Source organism: Dendropsophus ebraccatus, chromosome 3 (genome assembly GCF_027789765.1).
Source record: "Dendropsophus ebraccatus isolate aDenEbr1 chromosome 3, aDenEbr1.pat, whole genome shotgun sequence".
NCBI classification, from domain to species: domain Eukaryota; kingdom Metazoa; phylum Chordata; class Amphibia; order Anura; family Hylidae; genus Dendropsophus; species Dendropsophus ebraccatus.
The window spans coordinates 8,926,608-8,950,732 of record NC_091456.1 but is presented as its reverse complement, the minus strand read 5'-3'; the positions used below and the strand labels follow the sequence as shown (position 1 = coordinate 8,950,732).

At 46.7% G+C, this 24,125-nt stretch overlaps 1 protein-coding gene across 2 annotated transcripts in view; it reads left to right on the top strand.

The window, feature by feature from the left end:
* TCTN1 (tectonic family member 1) overlaps positions 1–24,125 on the top strand; it is a 120,018-nt gene that overhangs the window by 94,889 nt on the left and 1,004 nt on the right. Inside the window, exons 5-14 of one of the 2 annotated variants that reach the window (XM_069960796.1) lie at positions 1,321–1,408; positions 2,894–3,000; positions 4,207–4,227; positions 4,942–5,067; positions 6,342–6,461; positions 7,798–7,882; positions 11,221–11,359; positions 12,576–12,747; positions 13,601–13,723; positions 13,820–13,971. In XM_069960796.1, the coding sequence (XP_069816897.1) occupies positions 1,321–1,408; positions 2,894–3,000; positions 4,207–4,227; positions 4,942–5,067; positions 6,342–6,461; positions 7,798–7,882; positions 11,221–11,359; positions 12,576–12,747; positions 13,601–13,723; positions 13,820–13,963 (1,125 nt within the window). In that variant the 3' untranslated portion in view covers positions 13,964–13,971. Of the gene's footprint in view, positions 1–1,320; positions 1,409–2,893; positions 3,001–4,206; positions 4,228–4,941; positions 5,068–6,341; positions 6,462–7,797; positions 7,883–11,220; positions 11,360–12,575; positions 12,748–13,600; positions 13,724–13,819; positions 14,009–24,125 lie in introns of both variants that reach the window. The other variant, XM_069960797.1, reaches the window with a different exon arrangement.

Below are 24,125 nucleotides of genomic sequence, written 5' to 3'. Positions count from 1 at the left end.
ATAGCAGCGATCTGCTCCATGGAATAGGAGCACCGGTTGCAGACCGTATCCCCTATGGGCTGCCCGGACGATCTAGTGATCACCCGCTGCCACCACGGGCAATAGCAGTGGCAGCAAACAGGGAACAAGGAGTCCAGCAAGCAAAAACTTTTGACGTGTTCAGGCTCTTACCGATCACGTGGTCTATTCCCTGGTCTGTGTCAGTGAAAAGAGTCAGGTTCATAGACTTATGCTGCGTTTACACGGAACGATTATCGGTCAAATTTTCGCAATAACGATCGCATTTGAGCGATAATCGTTCCATGTAAACACAGCAAACGATCAAGCGACGAGCGAAAAATCGTTCATTTTGATCTTTCAACATGTTCTCAAATCGCCATTTGTCGTTCGCTAAAAATTCGCAGATCGCTTCGTGTAAACAGTCTTTCAAAGATTCACCCTATGTAAAAGATGGGCTTAAGCGATCTTAAAAACGATCGCAATAACTATTTTTCTTATAAATTTTCTAACGATTTATTCGTTTAAACGCTGATTGTTATAAAAAACAAATTGTTGCTTCAAAATCGTTAAACGATCGATTGGGCGAATTATCGCTCCATGTAAATGCAGCATTAGGGTCCTATTACACTGAGCGATTTTTAACGACTAACGATAAACAATCACAAACGAGATTGTTTATCAATAACCTGAAATCGTTCACCATATTACACAGAACAATAATTGTTAGATACGATTGTTATTACGATTGTAATTGCGATCGTTATTACAATTGTTTTATTCCTTCTGATCTCAGGAAAACAATGGGCAATGTGCTATTAAACTGAACGATTTGTGAAAAAAATGCAGTACTTGAGCGAACGAACGTGGAATTATAGCGAACGATTAACGATAATTTTAGGTTCAGATCTAAATCAACGATTAACGACATACGAACGATTTTCCGATCATTGCCTGCAATTACACAGAATGATTATCATTTAAATTCTATCGATATAACGATTTTTCACACGATAATCGTCTCGTGTAATAGGGCCCTTACATTGTTAGTCCGACTCACCATGTGACACAGAGCTGAGAGAGCACTGCACTGAGCGCGGACGTCCGTTGACTCTCACGATTGGTAAGGGTCCGAACACTAAGACCCCAACCGATCAAAACTTTTGACGTGTCTCTACTACAACATGGCAGAAGTTTTGTTTGCCCCAGGCCAATTGGAGCTGCAGTGGATGATAACCTGATTTTTGTCTGATGAAAATGTCTAAATTTAACCAATGGCTCACCGTGATTTACTGTATTTCATTATTTTATAATTTTTTTTAGTATGGTTCTCCCATCCTGACTCGTGCCTCTTACCTAAAACTCCCTGCTCCTCTGGGTACAAATGAATGCACAGACAGCAACCCAGTAGGTAAGATGTTTTTTTTTTTCAGCTATTGAAGACTCCTTTTTGTTTTTCAGTGTGTCCTCTATTTTTTCATTTACATCTATATTACGCATATTATTTCAGATATTTTAGACAATAATTCTGGCAATTTTTTTTTTTTTTTTTAAATCAACTAGTGTCAGAAAGTTATGTAGATTTGTCATTTACTTCTGTGCAAAAATCTACAGTCTTCCAGTACTTACCAGCTGCTGTATGTCCTGCAGGAAGTGATGTATTCTTTCCAGACGGACAGAGGTGGCAGCAGAGAGCACTGTGTCAATGTCAGGAACTGTCCAGAGCGGCAGCAAATCCCCATAGAAAACCCCTCCTGCTCTGGACAGTTCCTGACATGGACAGAGGTGGCAGCAGAGAGCACTGTGCCAGACTGGAGAGAATATACCACTTCCTGCGGGACATACAGCAGCTGATAAGTACTGGAAGACTGGAGATTTTTGAATAGAAGTATATTAGAAATCTATATAACTTTCTGAAACCAGTTGATTAGAAAGAAAATAAATTTCTCTGCATTTCCATTTTAAATATGATGTAAATAAGTTAAGTTTACACCTTAGATGGTCCAAGTGTGCATCAGATTTTACAGGGTACCTATCTTAGGCTGCATTCACACGTTCAGTGTTTTTCCCGGTCCGTGATTGTGGTCTGGCAGCTACCTTCGTGATCCGTGCAAAACAGTCCGTTTTTCATCCGTTTTGCACCCGTGTCCGTTTTTTTCACGGATCTGTGTTAAAGCATTTTAAATTACATTAATTAAATCACATCCGTGTTTTTCAAGGATGAACACGGATGTCACATCCGTGAAAAACACGGATCTCATTGATTTCTATGGGGAATCCTTTCCGTGCATCCGTTCCGAGTAATGACATGTCCTATTTTTTAACGGAACGGATCACGGATCCGTGAAATCACGGAACATCTGAATAGCCCAATAGAAAGCAATGGACTGTAAAAATGACGGACAACTTCCCGGAACGTGTGAATGCAGCCTTACCCAGTAGACCAAATCGCAGCTCTGAATCCCAGCAATTCTGTGTTCTGCTATTAAAGTGATTGGTATATGAAATAAAAGCCTATGAGACCTCTGTATATAAGTCTGTATACTCTTTGAGAATCTGGGGCATCTTTAAAAATGTCTAGTCTAAAATTTAGACCATTCTTAAATTGCCTTACTTTTAAGGGAAAAATGTGTGCACCATGCCTTTTTTCCAAAGCCACACCCACCTTTCACTTAGTCACACCCCCTTGTCAAATTGTAGATTTTTGCATACTGTGCCCCAATTCTTGCGCGCACATTTATCTCCCCCCATTGTTGTTCATGTCTGATATCACTTGTTTTGATGTAAATAAGAAATGTCGCTGGGTTTATACCTAACCTCATCCGCTGTGCACACTAAGTGGCTTGTGCTCTCCGTATGAATACTGTGTGAGGAATCTTGTCTTTTTTTTCAATAGGATTTTTGCAGAATCAAAACTTTGCATGTAGTCGAAACATCCAGATAGGAAATTGCTCAATCCCGGTCCTGACTCTCGGAACTTACACAAACGTCGAAGTATTAACTGTAAGTGATCAAAAGTATAGTAATATTATCCCAGCGCTGTATACGATACGTTCTGAAAAGACAATAGGTATGGTTCTGCTCAGATGCCCCTTTATTTAAAGTGTCGCTGTCATTACAAAAAACTTGTTGACATGTCTTTAAAACATGCCAAAAGTATTGGTCGGTCCAGGTCTGAGTGTTCACACCCATACTGATCGGGAGAACAAGCCGGGGGAAGACCACACTGCAGCACATCCACTTTCTGTTCTTAGGATGAGTACAAGGAGAGGATGTGCTGCAGCGCGGTCTTCCGTGCGGTCTTACCAGCATATCCTCGAATATGGACTTTGTTGTTTCAGTGATGTGTTATTTCAGGGTGTTTAGATCCTGTAGTTTGGGGAGCAGGGACTCCAAGTTCTTGATGTAGCCTCACAGAAAGAAGTGGCAGGTTATTATATCCCCGCTTACTTTGGCACCAAGAGGCCTAGGCCCCCTCTGATCCACCCGACACAGAGGGGGTGGGGTCTAATCCTCTAGGTCAGCCCATTCCGATGCTGCTGCCAAGGGGGCGAGGTCTAAGAGGCAATGATGTCACCGAGGGGGCGGGGGTTTCGGCACTGATGTAGGCGGGGATGTAGGTCACCACTGCTGTGAAGCCCTGCCCATATAGCACTGTCCACCAACAATAACATACAGGGAAGAGTCCAACAAATCCTTTACACTGTAGTATATAAAATATCCAGAATATAAGCGTAAGAATGGTGCTCAGAACTCCTGATAGGGTTGACCTTATCACTTTAAGGTATCAGAAAACAAAACTACGTTTGGCAGGTCTTTCTTTATTTGTGGCATACGCCATTCCTTTAAGGTGTCCAAGTAGGAGTGGCCAGTGACAGTATCCTTGGCAAATAAAAAGAAGGGGTCATGGCCTTTACATTTATTGCATGTTTACTTTTGTCCTTGAGTCACATGGTTTTTCTGTCTCCTCTCTTAACACCAACCTGGGACAATGCATTACTGACACAGTGGAGTCCATTTCCAAGGATATGCTGGCACGTGTCTGGACAGAACTGTACAGAACGCCCAGACATCTGCTGTGTGACCAATGGAAATCAGTCAGAACATTTGTAGTGATAAGATTTGGAAAGCTGTGGTGTTTTGTGTTATTAAATGTTATGCCTTCTTGCCTTTCTCTTTATAATGCTTTTTTTTTTTTTCATATGGCAGGTGCCGACTTCACAAAAAACGGTAAGAAGTTCTGTTCAGGCTATTTTCACATCTTCTGTTGCTATTAAGGTGAATATGTCACCATGGGAATCTCATACGAACTGGCGGCACTTGTTCGCAGCCATACCTGAAAAAGACGCCAAGTACATCGCTCCCCCCCCCCCCTTTTTTTAGCTGCTTGGCACTGGCGCGGGGATCCTGGTGCCACGTTTTGTTTCCTTTTTAAAACCGCCCGATTCCCATGCTTGCTGCCAGTCTTTTCTCGACCACTGGCTCATCCCATTAATAGGGAATCAATGTAAAATGCTCAAAAAACCTCATTGAATAGAATATTATTGAACTAAAATAGTAATGCCAGAAAGAATATCCCAAAAAATGTAACAAAAAGTGATCAGGAAATCCCATCTATCCAAAAAAAATACAGATCACTGCATACTCCCCCACTGAATGTCAGTTATAAAAATACTTTTTTTATTTTTTCACAGAATTGCAGGTTTATCTTCATACATTTCATACATACATTTGTCTTGTACATTTCATATTACATTTTGTGCTCCACTAAAAAACAAGCCCCCATACAGCTCTGTCGATTAAAAAATAAAAAAGGTATGGCTCTTGTGATGCACTTAGGAAAGGAAACACTAAGTGCAGTCATTAAGGGGTTAAAAATCAGTGTGCTCCATCAAACATCGCATTGCACTTGGTTATTGGTTATTCTTTTGGGTTTTGTTGCAGATCAATGTGACTCTTCAGGCTGTCACAATAACATCTATAGATGGAGCCGTCTCCCAAGGAAATCTCATTGACTATATACCCTTCTATGACAACACTACAGGGGTCTGTAATGATGTGGTTCTAGGGGTAAGTACTTTTAAACTTGGCTGACAACATGATTTTTTTTTTTTTACTTTTATTCTGGGCAGCTTATCCTTAAAGGGAATTTGTCAGCTGCAATTCACATTCAGACAAACTACTGACACTGTTAGGTCAAGGAGATACTATTGACCTGACACAGCAGAGTACTGTCCAGTAGCATAGTGCTCTAGCCATCCTGGAGCTAAATAATGATGCAGGGAGCCCCATATGAGGTGGAGAGTTCAGTCTGTGGTTCAGCATATGGACCGTATATCACAACCGTGTAAACACGGCCTAAATGTGAATGTAGGTAAATCATTTTTTTTTCTTTTTTACAGTAGCAGGTCAGTGCATGGATTTTAGTGGCGCAGTCCTTGATGGGCCCACCCCCAGTGTATAGAGCCGGGCTGGTGAATGGACAAAGAGTAGCGCCAAGTGCAGAAACCAAGTGGTGTTTAAAAAACATGACTGAGCCACCGGGATCCCTGCGCCGGCGCCGATCTGCTACTGTAAGGTACATTCGCTTTAAGGGTGCGTTCACACGTACAAGATCTGCAGAATTTGGCCCAGAATGTGCTTTGAATCTGCAGCTTCAAATCTGTGCCATCAAATCTGCTGCAGATCCTGTACATGTGAACACACCCTAATAGTTCTAGCTCTTCTGCAATCTGCACTCTATTGGCAGAAAATGGTCCTGCTGTATTGTCAGGTTTCAGAACTCATCAGTGTTTCTCACTTTATGGGCATCTGTAGGCTAACTCATAGTAAAAGTAAATTCCCCCCCCTCCCCTTTTTCTTGCTTTTGCAACACCCACCGCCCCCTGTGCTCTCATGTCCCGTATATACCTGTACAAATGTATCCGGCAGGGTGCGCTGTGGATTTGCATACGGTTTGCCATTGTATACCACAGAAGATGCATTGGGATAGGCTCCAACATATCCCTAGGCCTTAGTTTTATGTCCTCTTCTATATCCATACCGCTTTATTATAAAGCCTTTTTTAGTTTCCTTTTCTCACAAGGGGCGCAGGGGGTAAAGCCTGGAAAGATCATAGATGTGACAACATATCATTTCATGAAAGCAACTTCTAGAAAATGTCAGATTGCGAGGCGGTTGTGTACTGTATACCGCTATTACACAAACATCCTGTGCCTTGTGGTCTGTGTAGAGGAACAGGGTGCATGTGTAAGTAACATGACTGTACGGTTTTTCTTTTCGGGCTTGATGTGTGTATCATACGGACAGTTCTGGTCATGTGACAAGGCCTTTTTTTTTTTTAGGGCAGTTATACATTTACATATACAGATCAAGGTGAGATCACTGGCATTGCAGCATCTTTTATTCTTGGAGCGATTGATGCCAACACGTTCCAGCAGAACTTCCAGATACAGTTCATTGAGGTACACAATGCTGCGCGTTTATTTAACTCTCTAACATTGTAATAGCCCTCCATTTTATTGTAGCTTTTATTTGTGGTAATATACCAACCAGCGTTAAAGGGAATCTGTCAGATACAATCCATGTTCTAAACTTCTGACACTGTTAGCTGCTGTTAGTACAAGGAGGCACATGGTACCTCTTATATATCTGTCTGTCTGCTTCAGAGGCTTTCCTAAGCTCTGTAATACCTCCTCTCCCCCTCCCATCCCTATCCCTGCTGGGGATTCAGCTTCCAGGTGTCAAGAGGGGGCGAGAGAAGACATTGGAGCTTGTAGCAGATCAGGAGCTCAGGAAAAGCCTCTGTCTCCTTGCACCAGAGAATAAAAGTATTTCTCTTCATCCTGGAAGCACAGACAGATATATGAGAGGTACCAGGTGTCTCCTTGTCCTAACAGCATCTAACAGTGTCAGCAATTTGAAATCTACATTTCAGCTGATCGATTCACTTTAAAGGGGTAATCTGACCACAACTCCTTTAAGTTCTGTGCCCAGAGAGGGGGAGCCCTGGGCTTTTGGAGCTCCTTTCTATAATAATAAAACTCAGCTATTATGTTGCTGGAGGGCTCAATCTGTGAAATCAAGGTATGTACGAAATCTGACTGAGAAGCCCTATACAGTCATGCAGTGAGTGTAACCACCCAGAATCCAGTGACAGGTTCACTTTAAACAGTAGGTACACAGCCGCGGCAGACACAGGGAACCTTTGGTAACCACTGGCACACACACTGGCCTCCCCCTATGTGGATAAAAGGGGTAGCTTGCTGCCTATCAAATCACTTACCTGCCATGATTACTATTGACTGTGGCATCTAAGGGGTTAAAGTGTTGGGATCATCAGAAAGGGATCAAGTTAGTGAGTGACTAGAAGAGCCCGGTATGAACTGTGACTATCAGAGCTGGAGAATCCCGCTATTTCTTCTATCAGTATACTTGGTGTTTATGGCCTAATAGCTGTAACTTTGTGCTTCTGTCTGGACGTTGTATAACTGAACCTTGATGCGTAAGGAGCAGAGAGTAGTTTACAGGAGACTGGTTAATCCGCCGCTTGCCCTCTCAGCCGAGATAACCGGTGATTAATGGAGTATTAGTATTTATACAGTTTTTCTCTGAGAAATCATTAACCCGACGTGGAAACAGTTGCTGAAAGCCGAAAGCCGTCCGTCCAGATTGTGTTTGGGATGTAAATACCATTTCCAGAGCTGAAAGGGAAATGTTCACGTAACACAACATCTTATTGACGTAAGTTTTATCGTTCTATCCATCCAACCGCGGCACTAACGCTCTGCTCTGTTACAGAATGGCACAGTACCCGCCCCGCTGAGTGGGAATCCGGGTTACGTATTTGGGCTGCCTGTCCTCGCCGGCTTTAAACTGCCACAATATCCTTTTTTTTGTGCTAGACCAATATTATGGTATATGGTTTTATGGGTTATCTGTCCAGGATTATATTTTAAAGGTATCACAGTGAGGCTGCAAATCTGATTACCATTCAAACAAGACAAAAACGGCACCGATTGCGGCAACTAGAAAAAAAGGACTGTGCCACCTGGATCCCCTTGCTCACAAGTTACATTCACTTTAACATAACAGCAGCACAGTATCTTAAAGCGACTCTGTACCCACGACTCTGGACCCGCCCAAACCACTTGTACCTTCGGATAGCTGCTTTTAATCCAAGATCTGTCCTGTGGTCCGTTTGGCAGGTGATGCAAACTAGCTAACTAACTTTGCACCACCCCTCCGTCCCTCCTCCCCACCCTCTTCACCATTAGGAATGCCACTGAAACATTTTCTCCATGCTGAACATTGCACAGGTCCTTAACGATCCAGCCAATGTGCCGTGCTGACACAGGTGAGGAATAGGAGGCAATTCCTAATGATGAGAAGGGGACGGAGGGGTGGTGCAAGGTTAGGGCACAGATACTCCCGTTTGGCACAGGGCTTCAAGTTTAAAAGTTGTTTTTTAGGACAATAACTGCATCCCCTGCCGAATGGACCCCAGGACAGATCTTGGATTAAAAGCAGCTATCTGAAGGTACAAGTGGTTTGTGGGGGGTCAGATTGTGGGTACAGAGTCGCTTTAAAGGGATAATCCAGGATTAGAAAAAAACACTGATAGCTACTTTATTGCAAAAACAGCGCCACCCTGTCCCCATGTTGAGTGTGGTGTTACCATTCAGCTCCATTCACTTTAATGGAACTGGGCTGCAAAGCTCACACCCAAACTGAGGGCAGGAGAGATGCTCTTTCTGGAAGAAACTGGACGTGTTTTTCTAAGTCTGGATAACCCCTTTAAATTTTACAGTGCTATAGACTCACAGTGAAATAAAAATCTGCTGCGAGAATAGAGCGCCATAGACTTTAATGGTAATCGGATTTGTAGAGGGTTTCATCCTCTTCAAGGTGTATTGATAGATATATTTAGCTGGCTGTGCACTTATCCAGGATTGCAAAGAACATAATTTCTTTATTCCAAAAACGCCACCACTCTTGTCCTGCGTTACTTTATAGCAGGGGTAGGGAACCTTGGCTCTTCAGCTGCTACAAAACTACAACTCGCATCATGCCTGGATAGCTTTAGCTTTGGCTGTCCAGGCATGATGGGAGTTGTAGTTTTGCAACAGCTGGAGAGCTACGGTCACCCCTGGCCTGTAGTATTGCAGATGATTTCCATTGGAGTGAATGGACTAGAGGTGCAATATCACTCACAACCTGAAGACAGGGGTGGCGCTGAGAAAGCAGCTTCGTTTTTTCAAATCCTAAATAAACTCTTTAAAGAATGAATGCATGACTGTGCACTATGTGGTGATGACCATTGTGCTGTAAGTGCAAACACACCCATGTAGTTATCTCAGTTTACTAAATACACTATAAGACGCGTAGTTCCCCAAGCCGGGAGGAATTGAGGTGAAAGGTCTTCTAGAAGATTACCAACATCAAAGTTTACACAACTTGCAACTGCTTTGGGGAGCGTTCACACTACGGAATGTCATGTCACTTCTTGTGCTGACCATAGAATGGAGTCCATGGCATGAACGGCGAAATTTGTGGCGGGTTATCCGCGCGGATTCCTTAGTGTGAACTTACCCTCATAGTTCAAACTGCAACCAAAATGGTGCAAGTAGATCACTAGTCCTATCCAGTGTATCAGACATATTTCCATCTATATATTATTCCCTACAAACATTTAAGTGGGGTTGTTCACCAAAAATGTTTCTTTTTAAATCAGGTGGTGCCAGAAAGTGCCAGAGATTTGTAATTTACTACTATTAAAAAATCTCCAGTCTTCCAGTACTTATCAGCTGCTGTATATCCTGCAGGAAGTGGTGTATTCTTTCCGGTTTGACACAGTGCTCTCTGCTGCCACCTCTGTCCATGTCAGGAACTGTCCACAGCAGCAGCAAATCCCCATAGAAAATCTCTCCTGCTCTGGACAGTTCCTGACATGGACAGAGGTGGCTGCAGAGAGCACTGTGTCAGACTGGAGAGAATACACCACTTCCTGCAGGACATACAGAAGCTGATAAGTATTTGAAGGTTGGAGATTTTTTTTATAGAAGTAAATTACAAATATCTGGCACTTTCTTGCACCAGCTGATTTAAAATAAAAACATTTTTGGTGAACTACCCCTTTTTAATGTAAAAACCAGCAATACAGTTGTAAAAAAAATTATGCAAAAATTACAGGAATTTTGGCTCCATGAATGTGGCTCTCACTTGTATACACAGAAAGTAGTGAAATCAATCACAAATCCACAAGAGTATAATGAGCAGCGGCAAATTTGTTGGTACAATTCTGCATCCGTTCTGATTTGCAGGGATTCAGCCAAAGAGAGACATCTTTTTTTTTTCTACACCCCTTAGCATGACAGCAACATTCACACCAAATATATGCTGTCCTAAGCACAGGACCAGGAGTGCCTAATGGCAAGTACAGCTCTGTCAACTTATTGTTAAAGGGGAACTCCAGCCATTCTCCCCAAAATGCACACAATGCTCCTAGCCCCAGATTTAAACTTTTACAAATGATCCCTGTATTACATCATGGCACCTGGTCGGTAAACTACATCTCTGGGTACCTGCCCTGCCTTTTCTAGGATCTGCCCACCACAGGCACAGTATCTAGATAGATAGATAGATAGATAGATAGATAGATAGATAGATAGATAGATAGATAGACAAGAAAAGAGATGAAACAACAGTGTCTCCTTTCCCCTATACTACTCAGGAGAGGCTGCTGTTTCCCCGCCCTTGGTCAAGTGATCACTGTGTGATGGCAGTGGTGGGCAGGGTTACAGATGAGGTGTTACATCTTGTCTGGCAAAAGAAGAGACAGAGATCATGTGACCTCAGTCTCAGAAGGGAGGGGGAGGACAGAGGAGTGGAGACAGAGTGGAGCAGGCAGTGAGGATTTTTAGCAGCTTCAGGGTGTGAGTCAGGATGTGCTGCAGACAAACCGACTAATTCATGTAATAGAAACCTTAGGGTCCATTTACACAGAAAAATTATCTGACAGATTATCTACCAAAGAGCTGAAGCCAAAGCCAGGAATGGATTTGAAAAGAAAAATCTCAGGCTTTCCTTTATAACCTGATTTCTGTTTATAGTCTGTTTCTGGCTTTGGCAGATAATCTTTCTGTGTAAATGGACCCTTAGATCTTGCAATAACACCTAAAAAACCCTTATAGTTAAACGTTTCCTTAACAATCTTGTATAAATCAGGAATTATTCAGAGTACCGATAGGTTTGGGCAGCTGACTCTGCTGAAGAGCTCCAGTGACCAAGACTGTTTAGCACAAGCAGGAACCAGGAGTCCGGTGTTATTTGGTTATAACGTGATATCTGGATGCAGACTGCGGTAAGGAGATGTCTATTGACACAGAAAGATTATTTGACAGATTATCTGCCAAAGATTTGAAACCAAAGCCAGGAATGGATTTGAAAAGAGGAGAAATCTCAAATTATTATTATTTATTTCCTTTATGACCTGATCTCTGTTTATAGTCTGTTCCTGGCTTTGGCTTCAAATCTTTGTTTTTTTTCCTTGCACTTACTACTGCTTCAAGGCTTCACTTCCTGGATAACATGTTGATGTCACTTCCTGGATAACGTGGTGATGTCACAACCCGACCCCAAGAGCTGTGCGGGCTTTTGCTGCTGGAGAGGATGATGGCAGAGGGATGCTCAGTGTCCCTCCAGTGCCCTGTGTCCCTCAGTGTCCCCCTGCCATCATCCTCTCCAGTAGCCACAGTCCACACAGCTCTGGGAGTCGGGTTGTGACATCACCATGTTATCCAGAAAGTGACATCACCATGTTATCCAGGAAGTGACATCACCATGTTATCCAGGAAGTGAAGCCTTGATGCAGTAGTAAGTGCAGGGAAAAAAGCACTTTTATGTCGATTTCCCATAACAAGTGTATATTGGTAATTTGTATAACTTTTGGGGGGCAATACAATACTTTAATAAAATTTTTCGCTGGACTTCTCCTTTAAGCCCCTATTTCACGGGCCGACTGAGAGGAGCAAACAAACGCTATTAGTGCTCGGTTGCTCCTTGTTCCCCACTCGCTGCTGCCGCTATTCCACGCGGGTGAGTCCGGGGGGGGGGGGGGGGGGGCCCACAGGGAGCTGCCCGAGTGATCGCTAAATCGTCCGTGCAGCCCATAGCATACAGCAGCGGTCTGCTGCCGCGGCTCCTATTGCACAGGGCGATGGCAGAAGATCGTTGCTGTATGAGTCGTTTGTCTTTCAACATGTTTGAAAGACAAACGACGCAACGATCAGCTGACATGAACGATGTCGGCGGATCGCTGCCTTCTACTCCACGGGATGATTATCGGCTGAATACAGCCGATAATCGTTCTGTGGAATAGGGCCTTTAGGCTTGTGCCTCTCAGTAAATGTGGTGTGGGGCATGGGGGCGGGGCTTTGTCAGACTGGCGCACTTGTACGTTGGTTTTGATAAATGCCTCCCTGTCTGTCCAGGTTTGCATCATCTAAAAATTGGACAGCGTTAGTAAATCTGGGCCACTGTCTATATCTGAGAATTTTTTTTTTTCCTTTTCTTTTCAGACTCAGCTATACAGGTTCTGCACTGTGTAAGTTTGCCAGCACCGCCATTCTAAATGTCCTACAAGGACAACAGTTTCCAAACTATGTGGCCCAGTTTGGGAATTCACAGCCCGAGAATGTATTAGACTGGGTGCCACTTAGTACTGTGACTACAGATCAAGCCGATGTTCAGGTAATTTCACCTTTATAATTTAATTAGCATTGTATGTGTGTAAGAATTAACCCCTTGAGAATTAAAAAAAAAAAAAAAATGTTTCTTTAGGGTGCGTTCACACCTACAGGATCTGCAGCAGATTTGATGCTGTGTTCAGTTATTTAAATGAAATCTGCTGCAGAAAATCAGCTGAAGATCCTGTAGGTGTGAACGCACCATTAAAATTAACCGGCGCCAAAAAGTGTCAGAGATTTGTAACTTATTTCTATTAAAATATCTCCAGTCTTCCAGTACCAGGTTTTCTATGGGGATTTGTTATTGATCTGGACAGTTCCTGACATGGACAGAGGTGGCAGCAGAGAGCACTGTGTCAGACTGGAAATAATACACCACTTCCTGCAGGACATACCGCAGCTGATAAGTACTGGAAGACTGGAGATTTTTTTTAATAGAAGTAAATTACAAATCTCTGGCAACAGTTGATTTGAAAGAAAAGAAAAAACTTCATGAATGTTGGTCCCCTAAGGTGCATACTCACATACAGGATTGGCTGCAGATATCAGTGTAACTAAATGATTAAACAGCATTGACTCCCCTACAGATACTGTACATGTGAATACACCCCAAGGGCCCCTTCTTGTGCTGCCATCAGCTGTGGCTTGCAGTTCCTTTATAAGGCGCGATAATCTGCACAAAGATGACGCTTTTATTTGTGCCGCACGTTTACACAGACCGATTATTGGCTGCATGAGAGTTCCTATGGAACCCCCAGGCCCATGGAAAAGGTCTGGGGTTTTTTTTTTTTTGCATGTAGTGTGGAACCACCTGGTTTTCTAGAACTGTCACTTTTTAATCAATTCTTTATTTCAAGGGAATGTGCAAAATCCCAGTTTCTTTAACGCTGAAAATCAGCTGGACAAAATACGGCTCCTTGGTGAATCCCCAAGCACAGATAGTGAATGTGGAGCAGAATATCGCCTATGCGCTCTTCCCAGTAAGTAGTTCTATTCATACGTACATGGGCCGAGGGTGCAGCTACAGTGTAACCCTTCGTACTCATATCTAGTTGTATACTGTGTTTTATTCACAGAATAATCTGGACGGTGTACGGTTTGTACAGGTCTCCTCCTCTGTGAGTTTTGTGGACGTATCCCAGCCGGCCAGCCCTGGTTACAAAGCTCAGCCGACCATTGATGCTAAATTGCCCTTTGATTTCTTTTACCCATTTCTATAAGGGTCCAGGTAAAACATTGATGGGGCTCTGTAAATGATTGGGGAGGTCAGTTCCTTCTAATGTTTTATAGCAGTGAAAGGGGATGGGTATTGTACTGTATACATAAGTGTCTTGTAACGGAATTCTGAATCTTGAAATGAAAGTCAAAATTGAAGTCTTGTAGCACTCTGGGCACATGTAATGCTTATTCTCCAGCAAGTGTGTGTCATCCCAGCTCAGCTGCATCCATACATTCTGAACATTTTATCATTACGACAGTGTCATGTTAAATCCAGAGCTTGCCCTACTATATAGCCAGGATGTCAGTCTCTCCTGTTACCTATAGAATACATGCTCACTTATTAGATCTCTCATGGCAGCTATAAGGCCCTCCCCTGGTTTATCTGTATACCTTCTCCATGTATAGTGTGCACTAAGGAGATCTCTTCTGCTCTATATAAAAGAGAAAGAAAGCGGTGATATTGTAGACCAGACCAAACCATGATTGTCTGCAGTTTTATGCAACAACCCCGACACAGACAGTTAGCCTATGCTGACAAGTACAATTGGTTCAGCCAACTGTTCATGGGGACCTTGAAGTAAATGTAACAAAAATATCCAGGAAGGAGAAGCGGAGACACTCACCGACATACTATACATTTCTCATTATTCCATCAACAGGCAACACATGAGATCAGTGGATGAGCACTAGGCAACGGCTGTTGCCTAGTGCTCATCCACTGATCTCATGTGTTGCCTGTTATGGATTAAAGAGAAATGTATACTTTGCTACAATCGGTGAGTGTCTCCGCTTCTCCTTCCTGGATATTTTTGCCTAAGAGACTGTTCCTTTATGCGGGAGAGCACCTCCGGTAGCGGTGGTTCGAAAGCGGTGCAGGATACAGCAGTCTATGGTTGCGTTCAGACTAGAGATGAGCGAACCAGGTACGAGTCGATCCCAACTCAAACGATCGGCATTTGATTAGCTGGGGCTGCTGAACTTGGATAAAGCTCTAAGGTTGTCTGGAAAACATGGATACAGCCAATTACTATATCCATGATTTCCACATAGCCTTAGGGCTTTATCCAAGTTCAGCAGCCACCACTAATCAAATGCCGAAAGTTCGGGTTCGGATAGACTCCAGCATGCTCCAGGTTCGCTCATCTCTAGTTCAGACGTATGGAAGTGCCGAGGTTGTATCTTTGTGTGCATTAAATGTAACAAAAGTTGTATTCACTTTAAGCTCTGCACGGTGTCACAGTCCATATTTTGAACCGAGGCCTGGGTTGGTGCTCTGTAATAGACCGGCACTGTGCGCGGGAATTCTTCTGTGGTTTCAAAAGAGGACCCCGGCGCCGTTCTATCCATGTGCAACACTTGAAGGTACATTCACTTTAAGGGTGCGTTCACACCTACAGGATCTGCAGCAGATCTGATGGTTCAGATTTGATGCTGTGTTCAGTTATTTAAATGAAATCTACTGCGGATCCACAGCAGAAAAGCAGCTGCAGATCCTGTAGGTGTGAACGCACCATTAAAGGGAATATGTTACAGGGCTCCAGATGGCGACCAAAATGGTCGCCAATGCGACTGATATCTTGCAAATGGCGCCGGCGGCGGCTGTCTCTTTAAGGACTTCCGCACGCTGCACCGAAGCACGTGGCGCCTCTGCGGCCGTCCGTCCAATGAATGACGGACGTGCTGGATGACGTGTACGGGGACACGCTTCTCCAGTGACGTCATCCCGCACGTCCTTCATTCATTGGACGGACGGCCGCAGAGGCGCCACACTCCTCCAGCGCCTCTCTCCCGCCTCTCCTCATCCGGCGGTTCTTCAAGTGTACCCCAGCGGCACCAAGATTGTGGATAGTGTGTGTGAGTACAACCGGAGGGACGGCAGGGGTGGCGGCCGGCCACTAATCTGTGTGGGGGGACCGCGGCCTGGGCGGCTGATTGGTAGTGTCTGTTGTGATGGCGGCTAGGTGCGGTAGTCAGTGCGGGGGGGGGGGGGGGTATGTATAGACTGCACAGTACCACTTCCCTCAGTGTCAGTATGTATAGACTGCACAGTACCACTTCCCTCAGTGTGTGTGTGTGTGTGTGTGTGTATATACACTGCACAGTACCACTTCCCTCAGTGTCTGTATGTATATACACTGCACAGTACCACTTCCCTCAGTGTCTGTATGTATATACACTGCACAGTACCACTTCCCTCAGTGTCTGTATGTATATACACTGCACAGTACCACTTCCCTCAGTGTCTGTATGTATATACACTGACTCAGAACCTGACTTGTAGACCACCTCACACATTCTATTGGACTGTATATTGTTGTCAAATTGCAAGCTTTTAAGTTCAAGTTCAGAAGAGTAAGCCTCATTAAAAGGCTAGCCAAGTGAAGCTGAAGTACTGAGTCAGACTGTATATAGTTGTCAAGTTGCAAGTTTCCATGTTGAACGTTTTCAAACTAAGGCCCCGTTCCCACTGAGGAAAGGTAGCGGAATTCCGCGACGTAATTGTCCGCCGCGGAATGCCGTTAGCCTCCTGCTCTGTACGCGCTGAAGAATGAACATGTTCATTCTTCAGCGCGGACAGGGCAGGAGCGCGTGCCTCCCATAGCCTCCCGCTCATAATAGGAGTCTAACAGCATTCAGCGGCGGACAATTGTCGCGGAATTCCGCTACCTTTCCTCAGTGGGAACGGGGCCTAAGAAAAGAAAGAATCTAAAGGAGGATGCTGCTGTGGCCTCTGCACACAGTAAGTCCCATTTAACATAACATTAATTTTACATGTTTTAAAATGTTGGCGACCAAATATTCTATTTGGCGCCTAAATTTTTCAGGTTAGGAGCCAATGGCTCCTAGGTAAATTTTTTAGTCTGGAGCCCTGATGTTAGCATTTGGACCTTTGTAACAGAAACTGCACAATTAGTGTAATCAAGAGCCAAAAAGAAGGCGCAGCTGTGCAACGGTCTGGCGGCCTAATCCCTAGTTTCTCCTCTTTCATTTAAATGATTCGTCTCTGCCTCCAGTTCGCACGCTTCTTGCATCTTAATCCTATGCAGGCACCATAGCCAGGAAAAGCCGCGTACATGCATTGACAGAAAGTTAGCTTCCACTGCACACGTGTCCCACTCTTTCCGACTATGGTGTCTGTATGGGCTTAGGATGCAGGAAACGCACAACCCTTCACATCAGTGGTGTGTAAATTGGAGGCAGAGAGAAATTTAATGAAAGCGGAAGGATGAACCAGGGGTTAAAAGCGACTCTGTACCCACAATCTGACCCACCCAAACCACTTGTACCTTGGGATAGCTACTTTTAATCAAAGATCTGTCCTGGGGTCCGTTCGGCAGGTGATGCAGTTATTGTCCTAAAAAACAACTTTTAAACTGGCAGCCCTGTGCCCAACGGCCGGGGCTTAGATTGCGTATGCATTAGGCTGGCACAACCTCTGTCCCTCCTCCCCACCCTTTTCATCATTAGGAATGCTCCAGGCAGATTGTCTCCTATTAGTCAGCTGTGTGAATACTGAACATGGGCTGGATCGTTAAGGCACCTGTGCAATGTTCAGACAGGAGAAAATGTTCCAGTGGCATTCTTAATGATGAAGAGGGTGGGGAAGAGGGATGGAGGGGTGGTCCAAGGTTAGGGCACAGATACTCCTGTTAGGCAAGGGTCTGCAAGTTTAAAAGTTGTTTTTTTAGGACAATAACTGCATCACCTGCCGAACGGACCCCAGGACAGATCTTGGATTAGAAGCAGCTATCCGAAGGTACAAGTGGTTTGAGGGGGGGTCAGATTGTGGGTACCGAGTCGCTTTAACAGGGTTATCAAGCTAAAATCTTTTTTGTTCAAATCAACTGGTGTCAGAAAGTTATATTTGTAATTTACTTCTATTAAAAAAAAATCACAAGTTTTCCCATATTTATTAGCTGCTGCATGTCAGGCTGAAAATAGAGAGTTTACGGTGAGTAAAAACTCCTCCTTTCTTGTAGTCTTCATTGGGGGACACAGACACCATGGGTATAGGCTACTGCCACTAGGAAGCTGACACTAAAAAAAAAAAAAAACAAAGTAAGTCGGCCCCTCCCAGCAGGCTATACCCACCCACTGGCACTGAGCTAATTCAGTAGTGAAAAAGCAGTAGGAGGAGCCGAAATAGACAGAAAACAGTCCACACTCAAAATCTGAAAAACACAGGCCAACAGGCAACTCTAAGACAGACAACAGAGGGTGAATGCTGTGTCTCCCAATGAAGACTACGAGAAAGAGAGTTTACGGTGAGTAAAAACTCCTCCTTTCTCCTGCGTCTTATTGGGGGACACAGACACCATGGGACGTCCAAAAAGCAGTCCCTTGGGTTTGAAGAAAGAGTGGAGCTTAAGAGGAGGAAGAGGCCACTGCCGCCTGCAAAACCTTGCGGCCCAGACTCGCATCAGCCGATGCAAAGGTGTCCACACGGTAGAACTTCGAAAAGGTGTGCAGCGAGGACCATGTGGCGGCCTTGCAGATTTGAAGAGCAGAGGCCCCATGACTGATAGCCCAGGAAGCCCCAACCGAACGAGTCGAGTGAGCCGCAATCCGGAACGGGGGTGACTGACCCTTACTCTGGTAAGCATGAGCGATGGCAGAGCGGACCCAGCAGGCAAGGGTCGCCTTAGACGCCGCTGACCCCTTCCGAGGACTCTCAGGGATGACAAAGGGAGTCAGATTTCCGGAGAGACTTCGTCCTGGAGAGATAGATGCCAAGGCCACGGATGAGAGGGGGCTGGGCAGAAAGAAGGAAGAACAATATCTTCGTTGAGGTGAAAGGGGAAAACCACCTTGGGCTGGAAGGAAGCCACGGGCCTAAGGACAGCCTTGTCCTGGTGCAAGACCAGCAGGGGAGGAAGGCACAAAAGAGCTGCCAACTCCGAAATCCGCCTGATAGACGTGACCGCCACCAGGAAAACCACCTTAAAGGAAAGGATGGCCAAAGGCACGTCCCGAAGGGGCTCAAACGGTGGAGACTGCAGAGCATCCAGGACAAGGTTCAGGTCCCACGGGGGAACTGGATGTCGATAAGGAGGCGCAACATGCACCACCCCCTGGAGAAAAGTTCTGACCTAGGGAACTGCCGCCAAGGGCCTCTGGAAAAAAAACGAAAGAGCGGAGACCTGGCCCTTAAGAGAGCTCAGGGATAAGCCGGAGTCCAGGCCTGCTTGGAGGAAGGCAAGGAGTCGCGCCAGAGAGAAAGAAAGTGGTGGAGCAGAACAGGCTTCACAATGGCGGAGGTAGGCCCTCCAACAACGATAATAAATCTTTGCGGAAGCCGGCTTCCAGGCCCCAATCATGGTCCTGACGACCGCATCAGAGAAACCGCGTGATTTCAGAATCCAGGTTTCAACAGCCACGCCGTCAAACGTAGCGTGGCAAAACGCGGGTGGCAGAGCGGTCTTTGAGTTAGCAGATCTGGCCGGTCTGGGAGACGCCAGGGAACGTCGGCGGCGAGGTTCACGAGGTCCGTGTACCAGGCGCGCCGCGGCCAGTCCAGGGCCACGAGGATTACCGGAATTCCTTCCGACTTGATCTTTCTCACCACCCGCGGCAGGAGCGGGAGAGGAGGAAAAATGTAAGGAAGGCTGAACCGATGCCAGGGAATCACCAAGGCTACCGAGAATAGCGCCAGAGGGTCCCGCGTCCGGCAGACGAACCTCGGCAGTCTGTGGTTGAAGCGAGACGCCATCAGGTCCACATCTGGTGTCCCCCACCTGCGACAGATCTGGGAGAACACCTCGGGATGCAGGGCCCATTCCCCTGGATCCACTCGTGCACGACTCAGTCGGCCATCTAATTGTCCACTCCCGGGATGTGAACAGCGGACAAGGCAAGCACGGCTTTCTCCACCCAGGAGAGGATCAGCGCCACTTCCATCATGGCGGCCTTGCTACGGGTCCTGCCCTGATGATTCACATATGCCACAGCGGTGGCACTGTCCGTCTGTACCCGAACGGGGAGACCGTGGAGTTCTGACTGCCAGTGCAGAAGTGAGAGACGAATCGCCCGCAGCTCGAGGATGTTGATGGGAAGGCAAGCTTCTCTGGGTGACCAGGTTCCCTGAACAGTCAAATCGTTCCAAACTCCCCCGCAGGCTGGCATCGGTGGTTACAATCTGCCAATGAATGGGAAGAAAGGAGCAACCCAGAGAGAGGTTCGGAGGTTCGCTGGCAGGTGCACCCGCCGATTCAGGGAGTGGAGCGACCTGTCCCACCGAGACAGCAGGAAGAGCTGTAGAGGACGGGAATGAAACTGGGAAAAAGGTATTGCCTCCATAGACGCCACCATCTTCCCCAGCACCCTCATACAGGAACGTATGGAAACTGGGCGGTGACCGCAAAGAGCTCTGATGTCGGACTGAAGGGACTGCAATTTGTCTTCCGGAAGGAAAACGCGGGCCTGCTGTGAATCCAAGCGCATTCACAGAAAAACAATGGACTGGGAGGGAATTAGGGAGGACTTTGGGTGGTTGAGCAGCCACCCGAAACATGAGAGCGTGTCTAGGGTGATCTGGAGGCTCTCTAAGTTCTGGTCCTCGCACGGGGCTTTGACGAGTATGTCGTCCAAGTAAGGGGTTACTGAGATTCCTCGAGCCCGAAGAAGAGCCATGACCGCCGCCATGGTCTTCATGAACACCCGAGGGGCTGAAGCCAGGCCGAACGGGAGAGCCACGAACTGCTCTGCCCCTACTGCAAAGCGCAGGAAACGCTGATGGCGGGGAAAGATCGGCACGTGAAGGTACGCGTCCTGAATATCCACTGAAGAGAGAAACTCGCCCGGCTCCCGGGATGTGATCACAGACCGCAAGGACTCCATCCGGAAATGAGACAGTCGGACATGACGATTTAGACGTTTGAGATCCAAAATCGGACATACCGAACAGTCCTTTTTCGGGACCACAAAAAGATTCGAATAGAACCCTTGAAAACGTTGAAGAGGAGGAACGGGAACAATCACTCCCTTTGAGAGAAGTGAAAGGATGGCCTGGGAAAACCGGCCGCCAGGGCAGGGGACCTGGGGGGGACGAGAGAGGAAAAAACGATCGCGAGGGGTGGAAATGAACTCGATTTTGTAACCTTGTGAGATTACTTCTCGCACCCAAGCATCCTGAACGTGAGAGAGCCAAACCTCCTGAAACAATAGAAGGCGGCCGCCCACCTGAGGAGAGCTGGGTGGCGGAAAACCTTCAAGAAGAGGCGGGCTTGGAGGTGCCCGACTTAAAGGAGGTGCGGGAGGCGGCGGGTCGCGCCTGCCAGGAAGAACGGTTCTTGGAGAATCCGGACCTCTTGTTCTGAGGGACCTCGGATTTCCCGGAGCGACCGAAAGGAGTCTGGTTTGCGACGGAAATCCTGATGTTTAGGGCGTTGCTGGGGAAGATTGGTACTCTTGCCCCCCGTGGCGTCAGAAATTATGTCATCCAGTCGTTTCCCGAAGAGACTGGAACCAGCAAAAGGGAGACTGGTAAGAGACAGTTTGGAAGCGTTGTCGGCCCGCCATGCACGAAGCCACAGGGACCGGCGGATGGCTACAATATTGGCCGATGCAAAGGCCGAGCAGGCTGCGGCATCCAGAGAAGCCGAGCAGAGGTACTGAGCCGCGTCCTGAATTTGTTGAGCGATATCAGCCAGATCCTCGGCTGATGAGCCAGAAAGAAGACCATCCCTCAATGGTTTAGCCCACACTGAAATGGACAGACAGCCAAGTGGAAGCAAGTGTGGGTAGGAGAGAGGAGCTGGAGGCCTCGAAGGCTGACCTAGCTAAAGACTCAGTGCGTCTGTCAGTGGAATCTTTGAGAGACGACGCATTGTCCAGCGGAAGAGTAGTGACCTTGGTCAAGCGAGAAATCGGGGGATCCACCGAAGGCGGACCTGACCAGCGAGACACAAGGTCTTCAGGGAAAGGATAAAGAACCGACAAGTGTTTGGGTTTTTAAAAACGTTTGTCTGGGGTCTTCCAGAATTTAGAGAACAAGTCATCAAATTCCCTGTGACTGGGGAAAGTGCTACGGACACGGTGGGCGCTTTTATGAAAAAAAGACCTCAGAGGGCGATGGGTCCGGAGAATCCTTCAACTGGAAGGTATCGCGGACCGCGGCCACAAGGCTATCCACCGTGGAAGCCATGGGGGAAGCATCTTCAGCGTCAGAGTTGGAAGCCAACTCAGAGTCTGACGGATCTCCAGGCGAACGGGACCGCCTGTTCGGAGAGACATGAGTAGGAGCCAAACTGGTTCCAGGGGAGCCAGAGGAAGGGCGCGAAGAGGCACGGCGAAGGCGCTTGCGGGAGCGGCTCCTGTCTGGGCGAATATTAGAGCCCACTGGGCGAGAATGGGCAGGTACAGAAGAAGCGGACAGGCGATCAAGAGCGGCCGCCACAGACTGAGAGAACAGCCATCTGCGACACTGACTGGCAGAGGGAACGCGCCCAAGCCGGGGCAGACTCCTCGGACTCCAGAGGGGGGTCCTGAGCAGGGGACAGAGACGAACTGGACTGCAAGGAACAAGCAGAGAGGCTGAGAGTGACCAGAAGCAGATTTAGTGTTACAAGATGTACAGAAATAGCAGGTAACAGAGGAAGGAGGAGGTTGCTGACGGCGTGTGGAATCAGACCTTGAGTCAGACATAATGAAGAAAATAAGATGGCAATTGAAAAACTATATATAATGAAATAAAAATGTATCTAGTGTGCTCCTTCAGGGCAGGCAGCTGCTGGAGGAAGGTGTCACAACCCAGAATACAAACAGGCACCTAGTAGACTGTGAAGCAACCGAGCCTGCAGAGTAACAGAAGACACACAGTATTCTGAATCCGAACAAAGCAACAGGGAAAAAACTGCATAGAAAGGGAGCTTACCAACAACTCAGAAGAAAAAAAACAGGCAGAGGGAGAAAGCAGCTGTCTGGTCAAGGCACAGGGCGGCTGCAGAGAACAGGATGAGTCCGCAGGAGGAGAGAGGATGGGAGTTGTAGTCCCACTGCTAAGAGGTCTGCACCGAATCACGCCGCTTGCGGAGTGACGTCATCCGCTGGCCCGTGCGGGAACAGGAGACCGCGCGCGGGAATTTTAAAAGTACCCAGGAGTAGCTGGGAAGGAGGCGCCGCGCACTCAAATCAGAGGACGCCCACCGGAAGTCGCGGGCCGTGCACGGTCAAGAGGGACCTCTGGAAACGGAGAACCGGAATCCCAGTTCCTGATCCCCCGCCTGCGGACGCAGGACTGTGGAGGGGCATCAAGTCCTGAGGTGAGGCGCGGGAGAACCCGGGAGCGCTGAGAACACTGCGTAGGAGGGAATTGTGCTGCAGAGAGCCCAGCCAGGAGTCACCCGGAATAGGTCACGGGAGGGGGCCTCGGGACCACAGAGGGGACGGGGCCCAGGGGAGGGAAAAGAGAGGGGAGACTAACTTATGCCTTCAGATCTTCTGCCGACACTGTGACGCGCTCAACTTTGGGAGGCTGGGCGGGCAGGGGCTGGCAGAGCAGATCCGCATGAAGGAGCAACAGACAGCTGGGCTAGTATGTGTCCTGGGCGCTGGGTCCGGCCGGTGGCAACCTAGGGTAAACAGCCCCTTTCCATTTAGGTTCTGTGCCCTGGTTGCATAAAGGGGGGGGGGGGAATCAGGGTGGGTCTTTAGTGACCCACCGTGCCCCAAAACTGTTAGGAAGAGAAAAAAAAAACAAGTAATAATAACACAATATAAAAGAAAAGTCAAGCAGATACTGGTCTGGAGAAACCAGACCTGCGTCTGCCTCCTACTGACACTAAGCTAAAACTGAATTAGCTCAGTGCCAGTGGGCGGGTATAGCCTGCTAGGAGGGGCTGACTTACTTTGTTTTTTCTTAGTGTCAGCCTCCTAGTGGCAGCAGCCTATACCCATGGTGTCTGTGTCCCCCAATAAGACGCACGAGAAAAAACATTTCATGCATGACATACTGCAGCCAAGTAGTACTGGAAGACTTGAGATTTTTTAATAAAAGTAAATTACAAATCTATATAACTTTCTGACACTAGTTATTTTGAAAGAAAAAGATTTCGGCTGGACAACCCCTTTAAGCCACTAGACCGTGGCACGGCCACAGAGCCACAACTCTTTTCTTAGCTCTTCATTACAGTAAGAAAACAGTTTGTTATATGGACATTGCAT